The sequence below is a fragment of the Eriocheir sinensis genome, chromosome 49 (assembly GCF_024679095.1).
Source record: "Eriocheir sinensis breed Jianghai 21 chromosome 49, ASM2467909v1, whole genome shotgun sequence".
Lineage (NCBI taxonomy): Eukaryota > Metazoa > Arthropoda > Malacostraca > Decapoda > Varunidae > Eriocheir > Eriocheir sinensis.
The window spans coordinates 11,539,150-11,561,182 of NC_066557.1; the positions used below are offsets into that span (position 1 = coordinate 11,539,150).

Genomic DNA, 22,033 nt, shown 5'->3' on the forward strand with positions numbered 1-22,033 from the left:
GACCTTATGAAGACCTGTGGACCTTGATTTTTGTAACTGAACTGGATTGAATAATGTAACTGACTGACCTTTTCCTGTAACTAGATTTGACCTTGTCCTATAACTGACTTTGACCCCTTGACCCCCCCCCCCCCCCCACACACACACACAAAAAAAAAATAATAATAAAATAAATAAATAAAAATAAAATAAAAAATAAGGCAAAATCCACCACATAACCACACACATACAACCTGAAATAAACACTACCACCAAAGAACAACCAAAAAAAAAAGACAAAAACACAAAAAATCATAAAACAAAAACAAACAAACAAACAAACCTTAACAAACACGGAGGCACCAACCAACCTTAGGCACTCCTCCAGCTGGTCTCGGTTGGCACTCTTGGGCACAGCGTCCAGGATGAGGCACACCAACACCCGCTCGCTTCCACCCAGCTCACCCACTCCACCTCCTCTTCTTCCTCTTCCACCCTCCTCCTCCTCCTCTTCTTCTTCCTCCTCCTCCTCCTCCACTGTGACGGACTCTTGTACCTTTATCTTGTTAATCTTCTTCTCCCTTTCTTTCCTTCCTTCTCTTTCTTCCATCTTTTTCTCCCTTTCTTCTTTTCCCTCCACCTTTTCCTCCCTTATTTCTCCTCCCTTTCCCTCCAACATGGCCCTTTTTTCCTCCTTTCTCTCCATCTCATCTTTCTTTCTCTCCCTTCCTTCCAGTACCTTTTCTTCCATCTCCCTTTCTCCTAAAATCTCTCCCTCTCCCTTTCTTTTTTGTACAATCACACCCATTCTCTCCCTCCTTTCCTCCTCCCTTTCTATGCATTTTCCCTCCCTTTCTCCTACCATTGCAATCTCTCCCTTTATTTCTTGTACTAGTATGTTGCCCTTTGCTTCCCTTTCCTCCTCCCTTACTGTGGCTGTTAGTGTCTGTTCCGTTCTGTGGAGGCTGTCTGTGAGTGTCTGTTCCTTATCCTCCCTCGTGTCTGTGTCTGTGGCTGTGAGAATCTGTGCATTTGGTATTCTGTGGGAAGTGTCTGTGTGTGTTTGTGTTTCTGATGGTCTGTGGAAGGGAGGTATGTCTGTGGGTATGTGTGTGTCTGTGGCTACTCTGTCTGTGGTGGGATAAAGAGGTACAGAGGAGAGGGAGGCGACAAAGAAGGGTTCGCTGTGTAGCATATTAGCGGTCCGTGTCTCTGTCTCTCTGGATGAAAGCACTTTTGAATTGACAGTAGAAGTATTAGTAGTAGTAGTAGAAGTAGTAATAGTAGTAGTAGTAGTAGTAGTGTCATTATCATCACTATTCCTACTCACTAATGGAACTTCAATAGCCTGGTTTTTATTAACATTCCCATTTTGACTACTTTTACTTCTTAACGGAGATTCAACGGACTGGTTTCCGCTAATGGTCTTGGGGTGGCAGGTCTGATAGGTCTGGTAAGGCTTGAGGTGGACTGGGCTAATGGTGTATGGCCTCTTAAAGTGCTTCCCCTTGTACCCCTTGGCTGATGGGTGGTGGTGGTGGTGACGATGGTTGGGGTAGCTTTTGGGTCCAATGAGAATTTGCTGGAACCTGACGATGAAGGACTCGAACTTGTATCCTTCCTCCCCTTCTTCTATGCCCTTCCCCTCTACCTCCTTCTCCCCTTTTGCTATTCCCCCTCCTCCTCCTCCTCCTCCCCCTCCTCCTCTTTCATGTCTCTGTTTACTGATGAAGGGCTTAAATCTATACCCTTCCTCCCCTTCGTCTACCTCTCCAACCTCCCTCTTCCCTCCTCCTCCTCCCCCAGGTGTGTGTTTGAGGTGGAGTGGGCAGGCCAGCTGTGGGGTCACCTGGGGCGGGGCACACATGGGGAGGTACAGGTGGAGGATGCAGCGACAGGCCCCGCCCCAGCTCCGGCCCCGCATGGCTAGTTGGCGGGGCTGCATCACTGGAAGGAGTGAGTGAGTTGGTGATACTGGTGAGAATTGAGCATGTTAGGTTAGGTCAGGTTAGGTCTGGTTAATACATTGGGGACATGTATAAGACTCGCTATCAAACAATAAGATAATTATATAATCACTAAAGTATCATTTTAGAGCGATGGGTTACTCTTTGTCAGGCTTACACGATCTCAAAATACTATATATGTCTCGCACTTACAGACCAAAGGCAGAAAGAAGTAGCCTTTGACCGTGGTGTGAGGGTGGACAGGGCCAGGAAAAAGGAAAAATACAACCTTACCTTACGGACCTTGACCTGACCTGACCTTGACCTGTAACGCATTGTATCGGTTCTTAATAAAAATAAACACGAAATCAAATCAAGCTCGCCTAAAACACCTATAATTAAAGGTTCCACACACACAAAAAAAGCAAAGAAATAAAAATAAATATAAAAAAATACCCCGGTGGCCGAAGACTGACCAGTGACCAATCTCATTCACGCTTATTTTCCCTCAATTACACGCCCCACAGAGTCACCACGCACCTGTAAATCACCACAACGCCTTAAATAACCCTCCACACACCTTACATATGAGGGAAAAGGCGTAAAAACAGGTAAAAGAAGGAAAAATATAACGTTTCCCAAGTCACCGGTTCAGCCGTCACCGCGCCGCCGCCTTGTTGACACTGATGATGACGATGATGATGATGACGCAATACCCAGCTGTTTTTTGGGGTGGGTCATTTTCTGGTGTGTTTTTGGTGTTTTTTTTTAATTATTGGTGTTTTTAAGGTGAGTTTGGTTTGATTTCTTGTTGATTTTCTTCTTTTTTGTCCTGCCTGTTTTTTATTTTTATTTTTTTGCGTGTTTTTTTTTAATCATTGGTGTTTTTAAAGTGAGTTTGGTTTGATTTCTTGTTGATTTTCTTCTTTTTTTTGTCTTGCCTGCTTGTTTTTTTTCTTTTTTTAGCTCGTTTTCCTCTTGACTTTCCAGCTTTCCCATTTTCTTATCTGATTATCTTTTCTTTTTTTTCTTTTTCTCTCCTTTCTCTTTTATTTTTCTTTATTTCCTCATTCCTTATCTTCTTAATCCTTTCATTTTTCTAGCTTTCCCATTTTCTTATCTGATTATCTTTTCTTTTTTTCTTTTTCCTTATTTTCTCATTCCTTATCTTCTTAATCCTTTCATTTTTCTAGCTTTTCCATTCTCTTTATCTGATTATCTTTTCTTTTTTTCTTTTTCTCTCCTTTCTCTTTTATTTTTCCTTATTTCCTCATTCCTTATCTTCTTAATCCTTTCCTTTTTCTAGCTTTTTCATTCTCTTTATCTGATTATCTCTTCTTTTTCTCCTTTCTCTCTCCTTTCTCTTTTATTTTTCCTTATTTTTTCATTCCTTATCTTCTTAATTAATGCTCTTCTTCCTCCCTTTCCCTTTTCTAGCTTTCCCATTTTCTTATTTGATCATCTTTTCTTTCTTTCCTTTTTCTCTCATTTATCATTATTTCTTTATTCATTATCTCCTTCATTCTCTTCTCCCATCCTTTCCTTTATTCCCTTCCGTCTTTCCTCTGCTTCCTATCCTCTCATCTCTTTCTCTTTCTTCTATTTTCCCTACTCCCTCTTTTCTCTGTTTTCTATCTTATTTCCTCCTCGTCTCTTCCCTTCTTATACTTCCTTCCCTTCCTTCTCTCCTTTATCGCTTTCCTGCCCTCCTTTTACTTTCTCCTCCTTCCTTATTCCCCATTTCATTTACTCGTTCCCCCCTCTCGTCCCCTTCCCTCCTCCTCCTCCTCTTTCCTTTCTTCCTCCTCTCTCCTTCCCTTTCTTTCCCCTCTCTCCTTCCAGTTTCTCCTTTTCCCCTAATCTCCTTTCATCTTTCATTTTCCTTCTCTTCATTTCCCTTCATCCCCTTCCCTCCTCTTTCCTTCCCGTTCCTTCTTTCCCGTTCCTTCTTTTTCCCCTCCCTTTCCTTTCCTCCCATTCCCTTCCTTTCACTTCTTTTCCCCTTCCCTCCTCTTCCCGTCCCTCCCCTCTTCCCCAAGACCTCTCCTTTCGGCCTCCTCCTCCTCCTTTCCTTTTCCTTCCTCCCCTTTCCTCTTTTTCCCCTCTCCCTTCCCTTCCATTCCCTTCCTTCATCCTTGAACTCCTTCCCTTCTCTTCCCTCCTCTTCCCTTCCCTCCCTCCCCCCTTCCCCTCCTCCCCAAGACCTCTCCCCTCGGCCTCCTCCTCCTCCCCTCAGCAGGCGTTCAATGGCTCGCTGTTTACCCGCATCGCTATGGCAACCCCGCAGCAGGCCCGTTTTCTTTGATAGGTTGTGCTGGTGCTGGTCCTGTTCCCCACAACAAACCCATATTCAAAGCCCTTTTTCCCCAATTTCCCGGAGGTTTCGTGGACTACCCGTTTGGGGAATGAGAGAAGGAGGCTGTGGGAACGCGTGTGAGGTGGAAGGGGCCCCGAGGAAAGCCTAGAAGATGAGATAAAGGAGGAAATAAGAAGCCATGTTGATCCTCTCCCTCCCATGGTCAGTGATGGCAGATTGCGACAAACACACACACACGAACGCGAGTCTGGCTCCCTCTCCCTCTCTCCCTCCCTCTCCCTGGCTCTCCCTCCCTCCTCACAGTAACCAGGTGGAGTGTACGGTGTCTGTCTCCCTCGCTCTCTCCCTGTAAACCGGAAATAAGGGAGATATCGCCGGTTATCCCTCGTTTTCTCTCCCTTCTCCCACCACCTGCGCCCAGACGTCTCTTTCTCTCGAAGTGGAAAGGGAGATACTGGCATTCTCTCCCTCTCTATCCCACCTCCTCCTCCTCCTCCTCTGGTGTTGTGTGGTGGTGATGGTGTGTTAGCGGTGGTGGTGGTGTTGGTGGTGGTGTTGTGGTGGTGGTGGTGTTGTTGGTGTTGGAGGTGAATGGAGTCCTGTCTGGCGGGTTCCCTACTGTAGTGTGAGCATATGGTGAGCATAAAGGTAAGGCTGTGTGTACGTGTGTGTGTGTGTGTACGTGTGTGTGTGTGTGTGTGTGTGTGTGTGTGTGTGTGTGTGTGTGTGTGTGTGTGTGTGTGTGTGTGTGTGTGTGTGTGTGTGTGTGTGTTACCTTCCCATCTTTCCTTCCTGTTATCTACCTGTTTATTGATCTGTCTGTTTGTCTGTCTGTCTGTCTGTCTGTCTGTCTGTCTGTCTGTCTGTCTGTCTGTCTGTCTGTCTGTTTGCTTGCCGACATACACATACATACATACATACGTACATACACACATATTATTCTGCATATATATTATTGTGTGTGTGTGTGTGTGTGTGTGTGTGTGTGTGTGTGTGTGTGTGTGTGTGTGTGTGTGTGTGTGTGTGTGTGTGTGTGTGTGTGTGTGTGTTTTCTCCTAAGTCTGTCGCCAACATATTTGATTTGTACTCACACAAACACACACACACACACAAAGTATTGACAGTATTCTTAACCATTTGACTGCAGTGTGTGTGTGTGTGTGTGTGTGTGTGTGTGTGTGGAGAGAGAGAGGGGGGACGAAGAGACCATCAACAAAATTACATGAGGCTTGCGACCACGCCCTCTCTCTCTCTCTCTCTCTCTCTTGAATTCCTCTCCCAACTCAAGCATAACAAACAAGAGCAAAACAAACATTGAAGGTAAACACAAACAAATATAAAAACAAACAAACACAAACACACATTTTATAGAAGAAATAAACAAAGGAATGATGAAGAAACAAATAATAATAATAATAATAATAATAATAATAATAATAATAATAATAATAATAATAATAGATAAGTAGGAATTGAAGCTATAAATAAGTTAAACGTGGATGGAAGTAACCGTAGAGTATTTTAACGCAATCAAAATAACAATAGGAAAAATGTATTCATATTTTCTAAAACCTACAGAAAACGGCAGAAAACATACCTTTAAAGGGGAGACTTAACTAAGGCCCTCGTGTACCTATCCTCCCTAACCAAATATTTTAAACCAACCCCTCGATCCGCTTTCCCAGGCGTTGTTTTCGCTTCATGACATCACTAGACCCTCTTTAAAACTAACCTAACCTAACTAACCTAAACTAACACTGCCTAACTGACCCTCTTCCTGCCCCCCTTCAGATGAGCTAGACAATTAAAGGAAGAGGCGGTCTGCAATAACTTACTGATTATCTACCAAACTACCTATCTAACTAACTAAATATCTACCTATCTATCTGTCTATTTAACTAATGGACATACTAACTCTCTTCCTGCCCCCCTTCAGATGAGCGAGACAAAGTGGCGGTCTGCAATAACTTACTGATTATCTACCAAACTACCTATCTAACTAAATATCTACCTATCTATCTGTCTATCTAACTGATGGACATACTGACCCACTTCCTGGCCCCCCTTCAGATGAGCGAGACAAAGAGGCGGTCTGCAATAACTTACTAATTACCTACCAACCTACCTGCTTACCTAACTAACTAATTATCTACCTATCTAACTAACAAATGGACATACTAAGGGTCTTATTACTAAACATATCGTCTCCCAAGTTCACATATTTGACAAGGCTTTCGTAGGAGTTTGGGGCATTTCCAGGAGTAGTTTTATGGCCCTGATGGTAGTTTGACCCCTCCTGTGTACCGCGAACCTAAAGAAACACACATTAGAACCCGACTGACCCCCTCTTTGACCAGACTTTCGCGGGAGTTGTGGGCATTTCCAGGAGTAGTTTTATGACCCTGGTGGTAGTTTGACCCCTCCTGTGTACCGCGAACCTAAAGAAACACACATTAGAACCCGACTGACCCCCTCTTTGACCAGACTTTCGTGGGAGTTGTGGGCATTTCCAGGAGTAGTTTTATGACCCTGATGGTAGTTTGACCCCTCCTGTGTACCGCGAACCTAAAGAAACACGCATTAGAACCCGACTGACCCCCTCTTTGACCAGACTTTCGTGGGAGTTGTGGGCATTTCCAGGAGTAGTTTTATGACCCTGATGGTAGTTTGACCCCTCCTGTGTACCGCGAACCTAAAGAAACACACATTAGAACCTGACTGACCCCCTCTTTGACCAGACTTTCGTGGGAGTTGTGGGCATTTCCAGTAGTTTTATGACCCTGGTGGTAGTTTGACCCCTCCTGTGTACCGCGAACCTAAAGAAACACACATTAGAACCCGACTGACCCCCTCTTTGACCAGACTTTCGTGGGAGTTGTGGGCATTTCCAGGAGTAGTTTTATGGCCCTGATGGCAGTTTGACCCGTCCTGTGTACCGCGAACCTAAAGAAACACACATTAGAACCCGACTGACCCCCTCTTTGACCAGACTTTCGTGGGAGTTGTGGGCATTTCCAGGAGTAGTTTTATGACCCTGGTGGTAGTTTGACCCCTCCTGTGTACCGCGAACCTAAAGAAACACACATTAGAACCCGACTGACCCCCTCTTTGACCAGACTTTCGTGGGAGTTGTGGGCATTTCCAGGAGTAGTTTTATAACCCTGATGGTAGTTTGACCCCTCCTGTGTACCGCGAACCTAAAGAAACACACACTAGAACCCGACTGACCCCCTCTTTGACCAGACTTTCGTAGGAGTTTGGGGCATTTCCAGGAGTAGTTTTATGACCCTGATGGTAGTTTGACCCCTCCTGTGTACCGCGAACCTAAAGAAACACACAGTAGAACCCGACTGACCCCCTCTTTGACCAGACTTTCGTGGGAGTTGTGGGCATTTCCAGGAGTAGTTTTATGGCCCTGGTGGTAGTTTGACCCCTCCTGTGTACCGCGAACCTAAAGAAACACACATTAGAACCTGACTGACCCCCTCTTTGACCAGACTTTCGTGGGAGTTGTGGGCATTTCCAGGAGTAGTTTTATGACCCTGGTGGTAGTTTGACCCCTCCTGTGTACCGCGAACCTAAAGAAACACACATTAGAACCTGACTGACCCCCTCTTTGACCAGACTTTCGTGGGAGTTGTGGGCATTTCCAGGAGTAGTTTTATGACCCTGGTGGTAGTTTGACCCCTCCTCTGTACCGCGAACCTAAAGAAACATACATTAGAACCCGACTGACCCCCTCTTTGACCAGACTTTCGTGGGAGTTGTGGGCATTTCCAGGAGTAGTTTTATGACCCTGGTGGTAGTTTGACCCTTCTTCTGTACCGCGAACCTAAAGAAACACACATTAGAACCTGACTGACCCCCTCTTTGACCAGACTTTCGTGGGTGTTGTGGGCATTTCCAGGAGTAGTTTTATGACCCTGATGGTAGTTTGACCCCTCCTCTGTACCGCGAACCTAAAGAAACACACATTAGAACCTGACTGACCCCCTCTTTGACCAGACTTTCGTGGGAGTTGTGGGCATTTCCAGGAGTAGCTTTATGACCCTGGTGGTAGTTTGACCCCTCCTGTGTACCGCGAACCTAAAGAAACACACAGTAGAACCCGACTGACCCCCTCTTTGACCAGACTTTCGTGGGAGTTGTGGGCATTTCCAGGAGTAGTTTTATGAGCCTGATGGTAGTCTGACCCCTCCTCTGTACCGCGAACCTAAAGAAACATACATTAGAACCCGACTGACCCCCTCTTTGACCAGACTTTCGCGGGAGTTGTGGGCATTTCCAGGAGTAGTTTTATGACCCTGATGGTAGTTTGACTCCTCCTGTGTACCGCGAACCTAAAGAAACACGCATTAGAACCCGACTGACCCCCTCTTTGACCAGACTTTCGTGGGAGTTGTGGGCATTTCAGGAGTAGTTTATGACCCTGATGGTAGTTTGACCCCTCCTGTGTACCGCGAACCTAAAGAAACATACATTAGAACCCGACTGACCCCCTCTTTGACCAGACTTTCGTGGGAGTTGTGGGCATTTCCAGTAGTTTTATGACCCTGGTGGTAGTGTGACCCCTCCTGTGTACCGCGAACCTAAAGAAACACACATTAGAACCCGACTGACCCCCTCTTTGACCAGACTTTCGTGGGAGTTGTGGGCATTTCCAGGAGTAGTTTTATGGTGGTAGTTTGACCCCTCCTGTGTACCGCGAACCTAAAGAAACACACATTAGAACCTGACAGACCCCCTCTTTGACCAGACTTTCGTGGGAGTTGTGGGCATTTCCAGGAGTAGCTTTATGACCCTGATGGTAGTTTGACCCCTCCTCTGTACCGCGAACCTAAAGAAACATACATTAGAACCTGACTGACCCCCTCTTTGACCTTCATAAATAGTTGATGTGACAAGCGAAAGTGTCATAATACCAACCTAATTGTCTTTCTCCCCCCCCTTCAGATGAGCGAGACTAAGGAAGAGGCGGTCTGCAACAATGCCAACAACCACCGCCAGCAGCTGCTTAACCACCAGCAGGAGATAGACCGCGATCTCGAGGCGGGCTCCTGCGGCGACGATGACGACGAGGAGACCCAGCTGCGCCTAGACGATGAGGACGGGGTCGAGGGCGAGGAGGGGGAGGCTGTAGAGGGCGAGGAGGGTGAGGAGGGCGAGTCTGCGAAAACTAAGCAGGTTATCCCTCCCCTCTATAACGTCGAGCCTGGATGCACGGCGCTGGGTTGCTATTCCGCCATTGCCACGCTGATAGTCATGGTTATCGGTATCGTGGCACTGCTGATGTACTCCTCGCCGGGGAACGTGAGGGCCGATAAGCTGGTATTTCCGAACGTGACCTTAGCGCCGGATGAGGAGGAATTGCTGCTGGATGAGGAGGTGGTGTCATCCATCTCCCCGTCTATGAACATCCTCCTCGGGAACGGCACCAGGGAGGGGAGTGGTGATGAGTGAGGGAGTGTGTGTGTGTGTCTGTGTGTGGGGGATGTTACTGAGGGTGTTGAAGGAATGTAAAGGTGTTATGATGGTCAGGTACGTGTGTGTGTGTGTGTGTGTGTGTGTGTGTGTGTGTGTGTGTGTGTGTGTGTGTGTGTGTGTGTGTGTGTGTGTGTGTGTGTGTGTGTTTGTGTGTGTAGGGGGGATGTTACTAAGGGTGTTGAAGGAATGTAGTGATGTTATGATGGTAAGGTACGCGTGTGTGTGTGTGTGTGTGTGTGTGTGTGTGTGTGTGTGTGTGTGTGTGTGTGTGTGTGTGTGTGTGTGTGTGTGTGTGTGTGTGTGTGTGTGTGTGTGTGTGTGTGTGTGTGTGTGTGTGTGTGTGTGTGTGTGTGTGTGAGTTTAGGTGTGTGTGTTTGATTGTTTGACTGTTTGTTTGTCTGTCTAACGTTTTTATTTTTATCTTCTTTTCCTCTTTTTTCTTGTCTTTCTCTTCGTTTTTTGCCTGTTTCCTTTTCCTCTTGTTTCTTTTCTTCCTTTTCCTCTTTGCTTCTTTCATCTTTGTCTTCGTTTTTGTATCTCCATTTCATCTTTTTTTCTTCTTTCTCTTCGTTTGTAATCTCTCTCCCTCTTTCTTCTTATTTCACTTCCATTTTGTTGTTTTTTCCTCCTCTTTCTTCTGTTTTCATCTTCCTTTCCTCTTTCTTCTTCCTCTTTTCTCTCTATGTAATGTTTCCCGTCCTCTGATTCGCCGTTCGCTTAATGACGTCAGCCGTCCTCGCAATCCTATTGGACGAGACCTTCCACCAATCAGAAGCGGAATACGAGACTCCAAATAGTAACTGGTTGATCGCTTACAACAAATTTCCTTCACTTTTTCTCTCTTTTCTCTCGTTTCTCTTGTTATAATTCACTTTAACTTATTTGAAAGTCTAAAAAAGGTGAATATACATGCTAGAAAGAACAATAATCAAATGTTCTAATACTCATAGCGTAAGGAGAGGATGTTAATTTAGTTCACGTTGTTATTATTGCCGTGTGTTAGCCAAGTTGTTATTGTTGAGGCGTATCAGCCAATCACAACACGTCACCAACATCTGCCGCCGACCAATCAAAAGGCTTCATTTATCCTTATTTAGTATATTTATGCGTTGTTGTTTAAATGAATCTCGCACGACGATTTTTTTGGCTTGATCATTATAAATACTCTTAGATTATTTGTGTTATTTTAGTATTATTTATTGTTTTTGCTAGTTTATTATTAGTATTTATACGAAGATTGTACAATATTTTGCTGCATGTACGATATCTCTATTCTATAACAATTTTACGATATCTGATAGTACACGATGCACAAATTACTTATACAAAGATTGTGAAATATTTTGCTATATATACGTACGATATCTATTCTGCGATTTCCGTATGTTCTCTGGCAATTTTGGCTTACGAGTTATGGTTTACAATGCACAAATTATTTTTATGAAGATTGTAAGATATTTTGCTACACCTACGTACGATATCTCTGTGATGCTTGTATGCTGTATGATAATTTTACAACTTACAGGTCGAGATACATATATATTGCCACAACATTATAATTATCGAGTACACAACATTATGCTCTCATTACCGTTTGTTCACGCCGTCCCATAGGAAACGTACTAGAAATCGTACAGTATAAGTTGGTCCGGAAGCCCCGCCCCCTCTTCCATAGCCAAGGGAGCTGATTGGTTGGAGGAAAGGAGCTTGGAGTTAGGAGTCAATGTTATCCACTGGTCTCTAATATAACTGGATTGGCTTTCTCTGTACTATAACCAGGGAGGAGTTTTAAAGCCCGCAGCCGCTACCTTGAAATTCCCACGGGTCGAGGTATCTATATATTACGAGATATTAGAGATCAGTGAGGTTGTCTTGTATGGAGGATGAAGAAGGGGACGGGTGTGCTGTATTTTGTATGGAGGATGAAGAAGGGGACGGGTGTGCTGTATTTTGTATGGAGGATGAAGAAGGGGACGGGTGTGCTGTATTTTGTATGGAGGATGAAGAAGGGGACGGGTGTGCTGTATTTTGTATGGAGGATGAAGAAGGGGACGGGTGTGCTGTATTTTGTAAGAAGGGTGAGGAAGGGGGCGGGGGTACTGGACCAATTTAGTGTGTGGCGAATATATCTGATTGTTATATTACCGTTGTTTTGACCCATTGTATATTGTTAATCCCATGTACTGAGTGTTAGCTTGTTAAACTTTCATATTCTAACCCATTCATTGTGATATTATTAGTTGATGGTTGGTTTTGCGAAGTTTTAATGAAGGAAAGGTGGAAAAATAGGTGTGTGTGTGTGTGCGTGTGTGTGTGTGTGTGTGTGTGTGTGTGTGTGTGTGTGTGTGTGTGTGTGTGTGTGTGTGTGTGTGTGTGTGTGTGTGTGTGTGTGTGTGTGTTCGTTTCTCATACACTTTCAATTCAGCGTATATGAAAAAGAAAAAAAGTATATCAAAACAGAAGAAATAATACTAACTTTAGTGTGTGTGTGTGTGTGTGTGTGTGTGTGTGTGTGTGTGTGTGTGTGTAAATACTTTATGCTAACTTGCTTTTTTTTTTTTAAATATTTCGTTAGTTTTCTTAATAATTCAATTTTTAATACTACACTTTAATACACCTAAAAATAAGCTTCTACGAAAAACAAAACAAATACAAAAAAAGAGAAGAAATAATTGTAACTTAAGTGTGTGTTAATACTTTATGCAAACTTTCTTTCACACGCACAAACACAAAAACAAGAAAGAAGTGTGTTTAAGATTATGGCTTCTACAATACAGGACTTTTTACTGTGTTTCCAGATACAAATAATAGATGGCGCCACTTGTAACATATCCCAATCCCTTATCCTGTCTGTATCAAGCATTTAAACCCATTGGAACCCCTTAAGATTCATTAGAACCTCTCAAAACATCATAAGTCCCAATTTCTCCAACATCTCGGAGCTCACACGCCCATATTCGCTAAGGCTTTGGTAGAGGATGTTGATAGTATTTCCATGGGTAGTTTTACGAGCCTGGTGATAGTTTGACAAGGCTTCTGCATCATTAACGTGGATACACATTCATGAGATCCAGTCTAACCTCCTTTGTGGCCTTTGGAAATAGTTGATGTGGGAAACGAAAGCGTGGGACCGTACGGGAGAGATTAAGACCGCTAGCGCCATCTATCGGGAAGAAATTTTTAAAAGTTCCCCATTAAAAGTTGTTGATTTTGAGGTGCTTTGTTTACGGTTTGTTGTTTGTGTGTGATTGTTTACTCGTGTGTTTGTGAATGTTGTTGTTGTTATTGTTTGCTTTGTTTGTGTTTTGTTCAGTTCCCGTTTTGCTGTTTGTGTGTTTGTGTACATATCTATATAACGTTTGTTTGTTGGGAAATACTCAGTACATAATGAAGTGGTATGTGTGTGCGTGTGTGTGTGTGTGTGTGTGTGTGTGTGTGTGTGTGTGTGGTGATGGTGATGATGCAAGAGCTTAGTAGTAATGGTGATGATGGAGGTGATGGTGAAGATGTTGATGACAGAGGTGGTGATGATGGTGATGATAGTGTTGATGATGGTGATGATGGTGATGATGGTGATGAAGATGGTGGTTCGTCATTAGCTTTCATTGTACAGTTATTTACATCCGGTAATTACACAACTTATGGTCATTATAATATTAAGACGAAACTATAATGAACAAAAAAACAACAAAAACACAAAAAAAAACATTCATATACAAAGTGACTTCGATTTACATGTTTTTTTCTTCTTTTTTTCTTCCTCGCTTCTTGAAAATTAATAAAATAGATAAAATAAATAAATAAAAATAATAATAATGTTACGTTTTCACCCAAAATACGAACTTAATAAAAATGATAATAATAAAATAAGGTCCAATTGATTTTCCTCTTTATTATCTCTATTTTCTTTATTGTTTTATTTATTACGAAATGAAACGAAAGAAAGAAAACGGAGAAAACAACCATGAAATCGGGGTCACTTAAATAATAATAATGATAATAATAATAATAATAATAATAATAATAATAATAGTAATAATAATAATAATGATAATAATACTAGTTCTATCATCGTAGGTTTAATAATTACTCACTTTCTTTCACTTTTCATGGTCACTCATTTTCTCGGTCATTTTCGCTTTCCACACTTATAAGGAAAAAGAGAAAAAAAGAAAAAGATTTGAAGAAAGATGAAGAAAAAATCAAATAAAAAATAATTATATATCTTCTTTGGTGTTTTATTGCGTTCCTCCTCCTCCTCCTCCTCTTCTTCTTTTTCTTCCTCCTTTTCTTCCTCCTCCTCCTCCTCTTCTTCTTCTTCCTCTTCCTTATCTTTCATCTAGTTCTCCTTTTCCTCCTCCTTTATTTTTATCTTCTTTTTCTTCCTCTTCCTCCTTCCTTTCTCAGCTTTTCCTCCTTCTCCTCCTCCTCCTCCTCCTTTTCTTCTTCTCCCTCCATTTCCTTCTCCTCCATCTTTTTCTCCTTTTCCTCCTCCTTCTCATTCATCTCCTCCTCCTCCTCCTCCTCCCTCTTGCTATCTTTCTCCTCCTCCTCCTTTTCTTTTCCCTCTTTCTCCTCCTCCTATTTCGTCTCTTTCTCCTCCTCCTCCTCCTCCTCCTCCTCCTCTTCCTCGGTACATAAATAACAATGATAAAAAATAATAAAAGTTTCTTGCAGTTTCCCATCACAAAAAAATCCTTCTCCGTTTTCTTCTTCTTCTTTCACCTCCTCCTCCTCCTCCTCCTCCTCTTATACGTCAATAGTGAACCCGAAATATCCAGGAAGAGAGAGAGAGAGAGAGAGAGAGAGAGAGAGAGAGAGAGAGAGAGAGAGAGAGAGAGAGAGAGAGAGAGAGAGAGAGAGAGAGAGAGAGAGAGAGAGAGAGAGAGAGAGAGAGAGAGAGAAGGAAGAGAAAAGAAGGAGAATTAAGAGAAAAGTTAGACGATAAAAGAGAAAATAAATAAAATACAGGTGAAAAAATTACGATGAGGAAAGAAACAAAGAAAATAATAGGAAAAGAAAAGATTGAAAGTATAAAGAAAGTTAAGCAAAATAAATGAATAAAGAGAAAGAAGAAAATAAAAACAAATCAATAAAAGTAAAAGAATGAAAAAAAAACATAAATAAAGATAGGAAAAATAATCGAATAAAAAAGAAAGAAAGAAAACGGCCAAGAAAGAAAGAAGAAAGGAATGAAAATATACAAATGAAAAGAAAAACAAGCAAAAAAAACACGTTAGAAAGGAAAGAAAGGAGTAGAAATATAAATGAAAGATAAATAAGTGAAAGAAAACGATAAAAAAACTACATTAGTCATCCTTTTAAAACCTGGACCCATTTTCTCTCACGTCATATTCCCGTTTTCTTTGATGAGAGAGCGGAAGGGGGGGTTAAGGGGGGAAGGGGGGAGGGTCAGGGCGCCATATTCCCTCTCCCTTCATCGATCTTTCTAGAAGTGTTTGCATTATTAGTCTCTCTCTCTCTCTCTCTCTCTCTCTCTCTCTCTCTCTCTCTCTCTCTCTCTCTCTCTCTCTCTCTCTCTCTCTCTCTCTCTCTCTCTCTCTCTCTCTCTCTCTCTCTCTCTCTCTCTCTCTCTCTCTCTCTCTCTCTCTCTCTCTCTCTCTCTCTCTCTCTCTCATACTAGTATTAACCAGAAATTCGACTTTTAAAGAAAACGGAATTAAATATAAGAAAGACTAAAGAATTTTTATCATTACTATCATTATTGTTATTATTATTATTATCATTATTATTATTATTATTATTATTATTAGTATTAGTATTATTGTAGTAGATGTAGTAGTAGTAGTACTAGGAGAAAGAGAGAGAGAGAGAGAGAGAGAGAGAGAGAGAGAGAGAGAGAGAGAGAGAGAGAGAGAGAGAGAGCTCTCTCTCTCTCTCTCTCTCTCTCTCTCTCTCTCTCTCTCTCTCTCTCTCTCTTTCCTTCACATCTTGCCATTCGCTCTCCCAGTCACGACCTCTCTCTCCTCTCCCTCCGCCCCACACACACACATACGCACGAACAGAAAGATAGAAAGAAGGAAAGAAGGATAAACGAAGATAAAGAAGAGAAGAGAAAGAAAGAGAGAAAGGAAGTGTGTGTGTGGTGGGGTAGAAAGAGAGATAGAAAGTGAGAGAGAGTGAGAGAGAGGGAGACAGAGAGAGAGAGAGAGATAGAGTAGTGGTAAATTTTGTGTGCAACTGGTGGTGGTGGTGGTGGTGGTGTGGTTGTGGTGGTGACGCGTCTTCGGTGGACATCTCACCACCAATACAAAGGTTAGTGGAGGAGGAGGAGGAGGAGGAAGAGGAGGAGGAGGAGGATGACGCAGATGATAGAGGAGTTAAAGAGTTGTGTAGTGGTGATGATGGAATGGTCATAATATGGGATGGTTAATGATGGTGGTGGTGATTGTGGTGGTGATGGTGGTTGTGGTGGTAGGAAGGACTGGTGATGAAGGTGGTGGTGGTGGTGGTGATGATGGTGATGATGGGAGGAAGGGAAGGGAAGGGAAGGAACCATATGTGATGAGTGAAGGGAGAGAAGGGAAGGAAAAGGAAGGGAAGGGAAGGGAAGTGATGGAAGGGGAAGGGATAGGAAGTGAAGGGGAGAGAAGGGAAGGGAAGGGAAGGGAAGGAAAGAAACCATATGTGATGAGTGAAGGGAGAGAAGGGAAGGAAAAGGAAGGGAAGGGAAGGGAAGTGATGGATGGGGTAGGGTAAGGAAGTGAAGGGGAGAGAAGAGAAGGGAAGGGAAGGGAAGGGATGGGAAGGGAAGGAAAGAAACCATATGTGATGAGTGAAGGGAGAGAAGGAAGGGAAGGAAGGAAGGAAGTGATGGATGGGGTAGGGAAAGGAAGGAAGGAGAGAAGGAAGGGAAGGAAGGAAGGGAAGGGAAGGAAGGAAGAAGTGATGGATGGGGTGGGGAGAGAAGAGAAGGGAAGGGAAAGGAAGGGAAGGGAAGGGAAGTGATGGAAGGGGAAGGGATAGGAAGTGAAGGGGAGAGAAGGGAAGGAAGGAAGGAAGGAAGAAACAATATGTGATAAGTAAAGGGAGAGAAGGGAAGGGAAGGGAAGGGAAGGGAAGGGAAGGGAAGAGCAGTGAAGGGAAGGGAATGGAAGGGAAGGGAAGGGAAGAAACTATATGTGATGAGTGAAGGGAGAGAAGGGAAGGAAAAGGAAGGGAAGGGAAGGGATGAAGGGAAGGGAAATGGAATGGAGGAAGGTGTGAGACAGATGAATAGATAGATAAATAGATAGATAGATAGATAGACAGAGATAGAAAGATAGATAGAGAGAGAGGGAAGCAACAAAACACAGAAATTGCAATCATTCGCACAACAACAACAACAACAACAACAACAATGATAATAATGATAATAATAATAATAAAAATAATAATAACGTAAACTGAATTCATTTTCTAGAAACGCATTTGGTCGATACTGCACGTCGATAACAGGAGGAGGAAGAGAGAGAGGAGGAGGAGGAGGAGGAGGAGGAGGAGGTTAAAGGGGAAGTATTGGTCTGTTTTCCTCTTTAAAGACAGACAGACAGACAGACACACAAACAGATAGATAGATAGAAAGATAGATTGATAGATAAAGAAAATAAATAGATAAATAAATAAATATAAATAAATAAATGAATAAGTAAAGAAAGAAAGAAAGAAAGAAGAAATAAATAAAGAAAGAAGAAAGAAAGAAAGAAAGAAAAATGTTACCAATACATTTTTTTTTTCGATCACAAATTTAAACGAAAAAAAAAAAGAATAATTAACAAGAAAACAAACACATAAACAAACTAAAAAACTTAGATAGCTATGCATATGTACCCTTAAAAAACGTCCATGTGTGTGTGTGTGTGTGTGTGTGTGTGTGTGTGTGTAACAGCTGATGAGTGTAAACAAACTGTGTTCGTCACCTTTGTTTCTGTTTTGACCGCGAGATGGCGAGGTGGTGGTGGTGGTGATGGTGGTGAAGGAGGGCAGTGACCGAATTTAGCTCTCTCTCTCTCTCTCTCTCTCTCTCTCTCTCTCTCTCTCTCTCTCTCTCTCTCTCTCTCTCTCTCTCTCTCTCTCTCTCTTTGACCCCATTATTAACCCCAGTCTTTAATCTTTCGCTTTTTCTTTTTCTCTCTCTTCCTCTTTCGGTTCCTTTCCTTCCTTTTCCCCATTTTCTTCCATCTTCTCTCCCTCTCTCCCTAAAAGTGACCATCTACCCTCCCTTTCTCCCTCCTCTCTCTCCCTTTTTCTTTCTCTTCCTTTCTTCTTCTCTTCCTTTCCCCAATAATAATTACTAACTTTCCTTCTCCTTCTTCCTCACTCCCTCTATGTGTTTCTTTCCTCCCTTTTCTCTCCTTTCTCTCCATCTGTATCTTCTTCCCTCCCTTAAAAACTAATATTAACTCTCCCTCTTTCTCTCCCTCCATTCCTCCTGGTCTCTATCCCTTCTCTCCTTATTTCATTTCTTCCTTTCCTTTTCCTCACTTTCTCTCCCTCAGTCTTTTTCTTTTCCTTTTCCTTATCGAACGGACACTAACTTATCCTTTCCCTCCCCCAGTACGAACCTACTCTCAATTTCTTTCCTCGTATTCTCCCTCACTCTTTTCCTTTCCCTTAACCCATCCGCTGCGATTGGCACGGATTTGGCTTTCACTGGTAACATACACCCCCAGGTCTTTCTCTGCCTCTGTGGTGGATAGTGGAGTGTTTGCTATGTGGTATTGGTGTGCTGGATATCCCTTCACTGGTAGCCTGGTAACATATACTCCCAGGTCTTTCTCTGCCTCTGTGGTGGGTGGAGTGTTTCCCATGTGGTATTGGTGTGCTGGATATCCTCTCCCTAGGTGCAGGACTTTATATTTTTCTTCACTGAATTGTAGCAGCCACTCTTTGTTCCATTCCTGCAGCTTGGTGAGGTCTGACTGTAGGAAATCCGCAGTCAGGGGGTTAAAAATGGCCACCAACTCTCCTTTTTTCTCTCCTTTCCTCCCCCTCACATCCTCTCACACTCTCTCTCCCACCCAGATGGAAATGAAGGAGCTAAGGCGTGAAATAGTCAGCGGGGAGTTCGATGTTGAGGCGGGCCAGTCCACCAGCGGGAGCCAGATCAGCGGGCACGCGGGGGACATCCATACCCACCTTGGGGATAGGGGCGACAGGCGGATCTCCAACTATAAGCACAGCAGACACAACAGCAGGAGCGGGAGACACGCCAGGAAGGAGCCCCCACCAGCACCGCGGCTCGGGGAGGGGAAGCTGACCGGTCCCATGCGCTTCATCACCTGCTACGCCTCGGCTTTTACCTTTGTGATCATGACCGCTATCATCGTCGGTCTCCTCCTCATCTCCCCGCCTTTCAACGTCGAGCCTGAAATCTTGAGGAGCAGAGAAAGGCTGGATTCGAACTCAACGCTTGGGAATGCTACGATCGTGTTGGATGGGAGGAGCGCCGCTGATCTCACCGCTGCCACCAGTGTAGAAAAAGCGGTGAGCGGTGCGCTGGAGGTCTTGGGCGAGGAGTACGACGAGGAGGAGGAGGAGTAGGGAAGGGATGGCTCAGGGGGAGGAGGAGGAGGAGAACGGGAAGCCAGATGAACGATGAAAAGAATGCATACATTTTTTTAGTGCAAAATGAGAGATGAACGAAAAAAAAAAAGAGTTATTCCAAATGAAAACAATGTGAAACCGGTGCATAATAATAATAATAATAATAATAATAATAATAATAATAATAATAATAATAATAATAATAATGGTAATGTAAGAAACTGGTGCTGCAATGACTAAATAAAAAAAAAATGGCCAAAAATCTGTAAGTAAAACAAGAAAATAAAAGAAAGTAAGCGGAACGAAACAAATGAAAAATAAACAAGTAAAACAAAAACTAAAAACAAACAATGAAATATGAAACACAAATGGGAACCAAGGAGGAGGAGGAGGAGGATGAGAAGAAAGAGAGGAGGAGGAGGAGGAGGAGGAGAAAGAGGAAAACTGGAAACTGAAGAAGAAGAAGAAGAAGAAGAAGAAGAAGAAGAAGAAGAAGAAGATCAAACACGTTGGTTGGTACTCTCAGCAACGTTGCCAGATGATCGGGTTCAGGCGATTTCCAACCCCCAGACAGCCTCCTCCACCCCTTTAACTGGTTTTACATAGACTCATCGTTGAAATGGTTAATTATTGGTGCTTCTTGGCAACTATGGGGCAGAAACCGGTAAAAAACGTTGCTCTGAGTACGATAATCCGGCAACGTTGACTCTGAGGGCCGCTATCACAGTCGTTTTGTTTTGATCGTTACCAAGGGCGGCGATCGACGCTATAGTTTTCCACGTGAAACTGGCCTATGGGGTAGTGGCGGCTGCAGAGGAAACGAGAGGTGTTGAGAGTGTGTGGCAAGGTGCAGGGCTAGGCTAACCCCGCAGCAGCCACTACCCGTCGGCCAGTTGTACGTGTAAATACTGTAGCGGCGATAACGGCCATTGGTAACGGTCAAGACAAACAAGATGACTGTGACAGCGGCCCTCAGACGCTTTCGGCCCCCAAAACAACTATTTCCCAAGGCCTCAAAGGAAACTGCCCCTAGTTGGTTCGAAAAAAAGTTATTACGGGGATCGAGGTTAAACTAGTCGGGTTCTGAAGAGCGTTTTATCCTGAATAGAACCCTTGTCGAGCTGCACCACCAGGCTCTCATAAATCTACTCATGGGAATACCAACACGACCTCTATCAAAGCTCTGTGGGTGTGTGATAAGCCTTGATGTGTTCTAGAATATGACTTTTATATCTTTCTCATTGAATTCTCGTCTCAGTTGTCTACTTTGCCGAGAACGCAACATTACGAAACTGCGAATCTGGGTGAAGGAACGAAGGAAGGAAGGTCAACGAATGTGTTACCAAGACAGTCTTTACTTATTGGCGACCCCAGTGATTGACAACCAGTGGAAAGCAATGAAAAATTATGAAACTGATGAAAATGGATGGAAATTCCTGAAAATGGATGTAAATTTATACGAAACATGATAAATTTTTTTTTTTTACGGAAGATGAACGAAACATTTTTGAAACTGTTCTTGTAGACGGGACCACAATGAAACTTGACGACATTTATACAAAGGAAACTTTTTGATAAACGTGGGCTTCAGATTATTATAAAAAGCTACGTATCTATATTTGTAAAACGCGATAAGATGAATTGAATTTTTTTGTATAATTCAATTCACAGGAAATAATTTTTGATCCAACTTATTCCTATCTTATATATTTTTAAAGGGGTAACGATTTAATTAAATGCACTAATCATGAACTTATATATTTGTAAAACTATATTTGTGTGCCGAAAACGTTTTGAAATCCATATAAAAATCCTTTGATCTATATTTTTTTATCTATTTTTCAGGGAAGCAATTTAAACATGAACTAATACATGAAAAAAAACAATCTATATATATTTCTATGACAAAAAAATGTTGTAACGCAATATTTAACTTAACGTAACTTATTTAATTTTTTCCATCTTTACGGGGAACTATTTAAACATAACCTGACCTATAAAAGCAAACCTCTATATTTCTACGATAATGATTCCAAAGTGACATTTATGCAACGTAACGTAATCTTAGGGACCAGTTTTTGAAAGACGACGACGAGGGCGAAGAAAAATGATTAAAGCAGAGAATGGACTGATATTTTTTGTACGAATATATATGTAATGGTAATAAGTTTTCCAGTGGTAAGGATGGAGGGCAGACAGACAGACAGACAGACAGACAGACAGACATATTCTCCAGTGTCAATTCTCTCTTCCTCTCATCTTTCTCCTTTCTTCAGCTTTTTTTTTTTTTTTCATTTTATCTTCAGTTCTGTTCCATCTTCTTCCATCTTCTTTGACCCTCTTCTACAGTACTCCTTCTCTCCCTCTTCATTGCGACCCCCTTTCTTTATTTCCCCTTCTTCCCTTCTTTATTCAATCTTCATTTGCATATCTTTTTCATCTTCTTCCACCATCTTCCATCTTCTTCCATCTTCTTCCACCACCCTCCTCGATCCTCCTCCCCAGTTCCTTATTTCCATCGTTATCCACTTTTCAACCTCTTCCATCTCCTTCACTTCTCTTCCACTGCCCCTCCACCCTCCACAAACCCAAGGCCGAGCTTCCAAAACTTACCAAAAATATAAAGAAAATGAATCCAGAGAGAAGAATGAAAATAATAATAATAGAGAATAGAAAGAAAGCAATACAAACGCACATTATATTTGTACACTCGAACGCGGAAATAGAAAATAAACTCGGTAATACATAACAGAAGAAAAGA

At 42.7% G+C, this 22,033-nt stretch overlaps 2 protein-coding genes across 4 annotated transcripts in view; one reads left to right on the plus strand and one right to left on the minus strand.

Moving 5' to 3' along the window:
* LOC126981931 (uncharacterized) overlaps nucleotides 1-2,613 on the minus strand; it is a 6,720-nt gene extending 4,107 nt beyond the window's left edge. The window contains exons 1-2 of one of the 2 annotated variants that reach the window (XM_050833610.1): nucleotides 2,466-2,613; nucleotides 351-1,926 (exon numbers count right to left, since the gene is read on the minus strand). In XM_050833610.1, coding sequence (XP_050689567.1) covers nucleotides 351-1,924 — 1,574 coding nt within the window. In that variant the 5' untranslated portion in view covers nucleotides 1,925-1,926; nucleotides 2,466-2,613. The remainder of the gene's footprint in view (nucleotides 1-350; nucleotides 1,927-2,465) is intronic. The other variant, XM_050833609.1, reaches the window with a different exon arrangement.
* Nucleotides 2,614-4,207: 1,594 nt separating this feature from the next.
* On the plus strand, nucleotides 4,208-13,955 carry LOC126981932 (uncharacterized). Of its 2 annotated transcripts, none has more exons than XM_050833612.1 (2): nucleotides 4,208-4,443; nucleotides 9,196-13,955. In XM_050833612.1, exons 1-2 carry the CDS (start codon nucleotides 4,441-4,443, stop codon nucleotides 9,700-9,702), a joined length of 510 nt encoding a protein of 169 aa, XP_050689569.1. In that variant the 5' UTR covers nucleotides 4,208-4,440; the 3' UTR covers nucleotides 9,703-13,955. The 2 variants fall into 2 exon arrangements, with proteins under 2 accessions (XP_050689569.1, XP_050689568.1); XM_050833611.1 differs by lacking the exon at nucleotides 4,208-4,443 and adding an exon at nucleotides 4,450-4,890.
* Nucleotides 13,956-22,033: the final 8,078 nt, after the last annotated feature.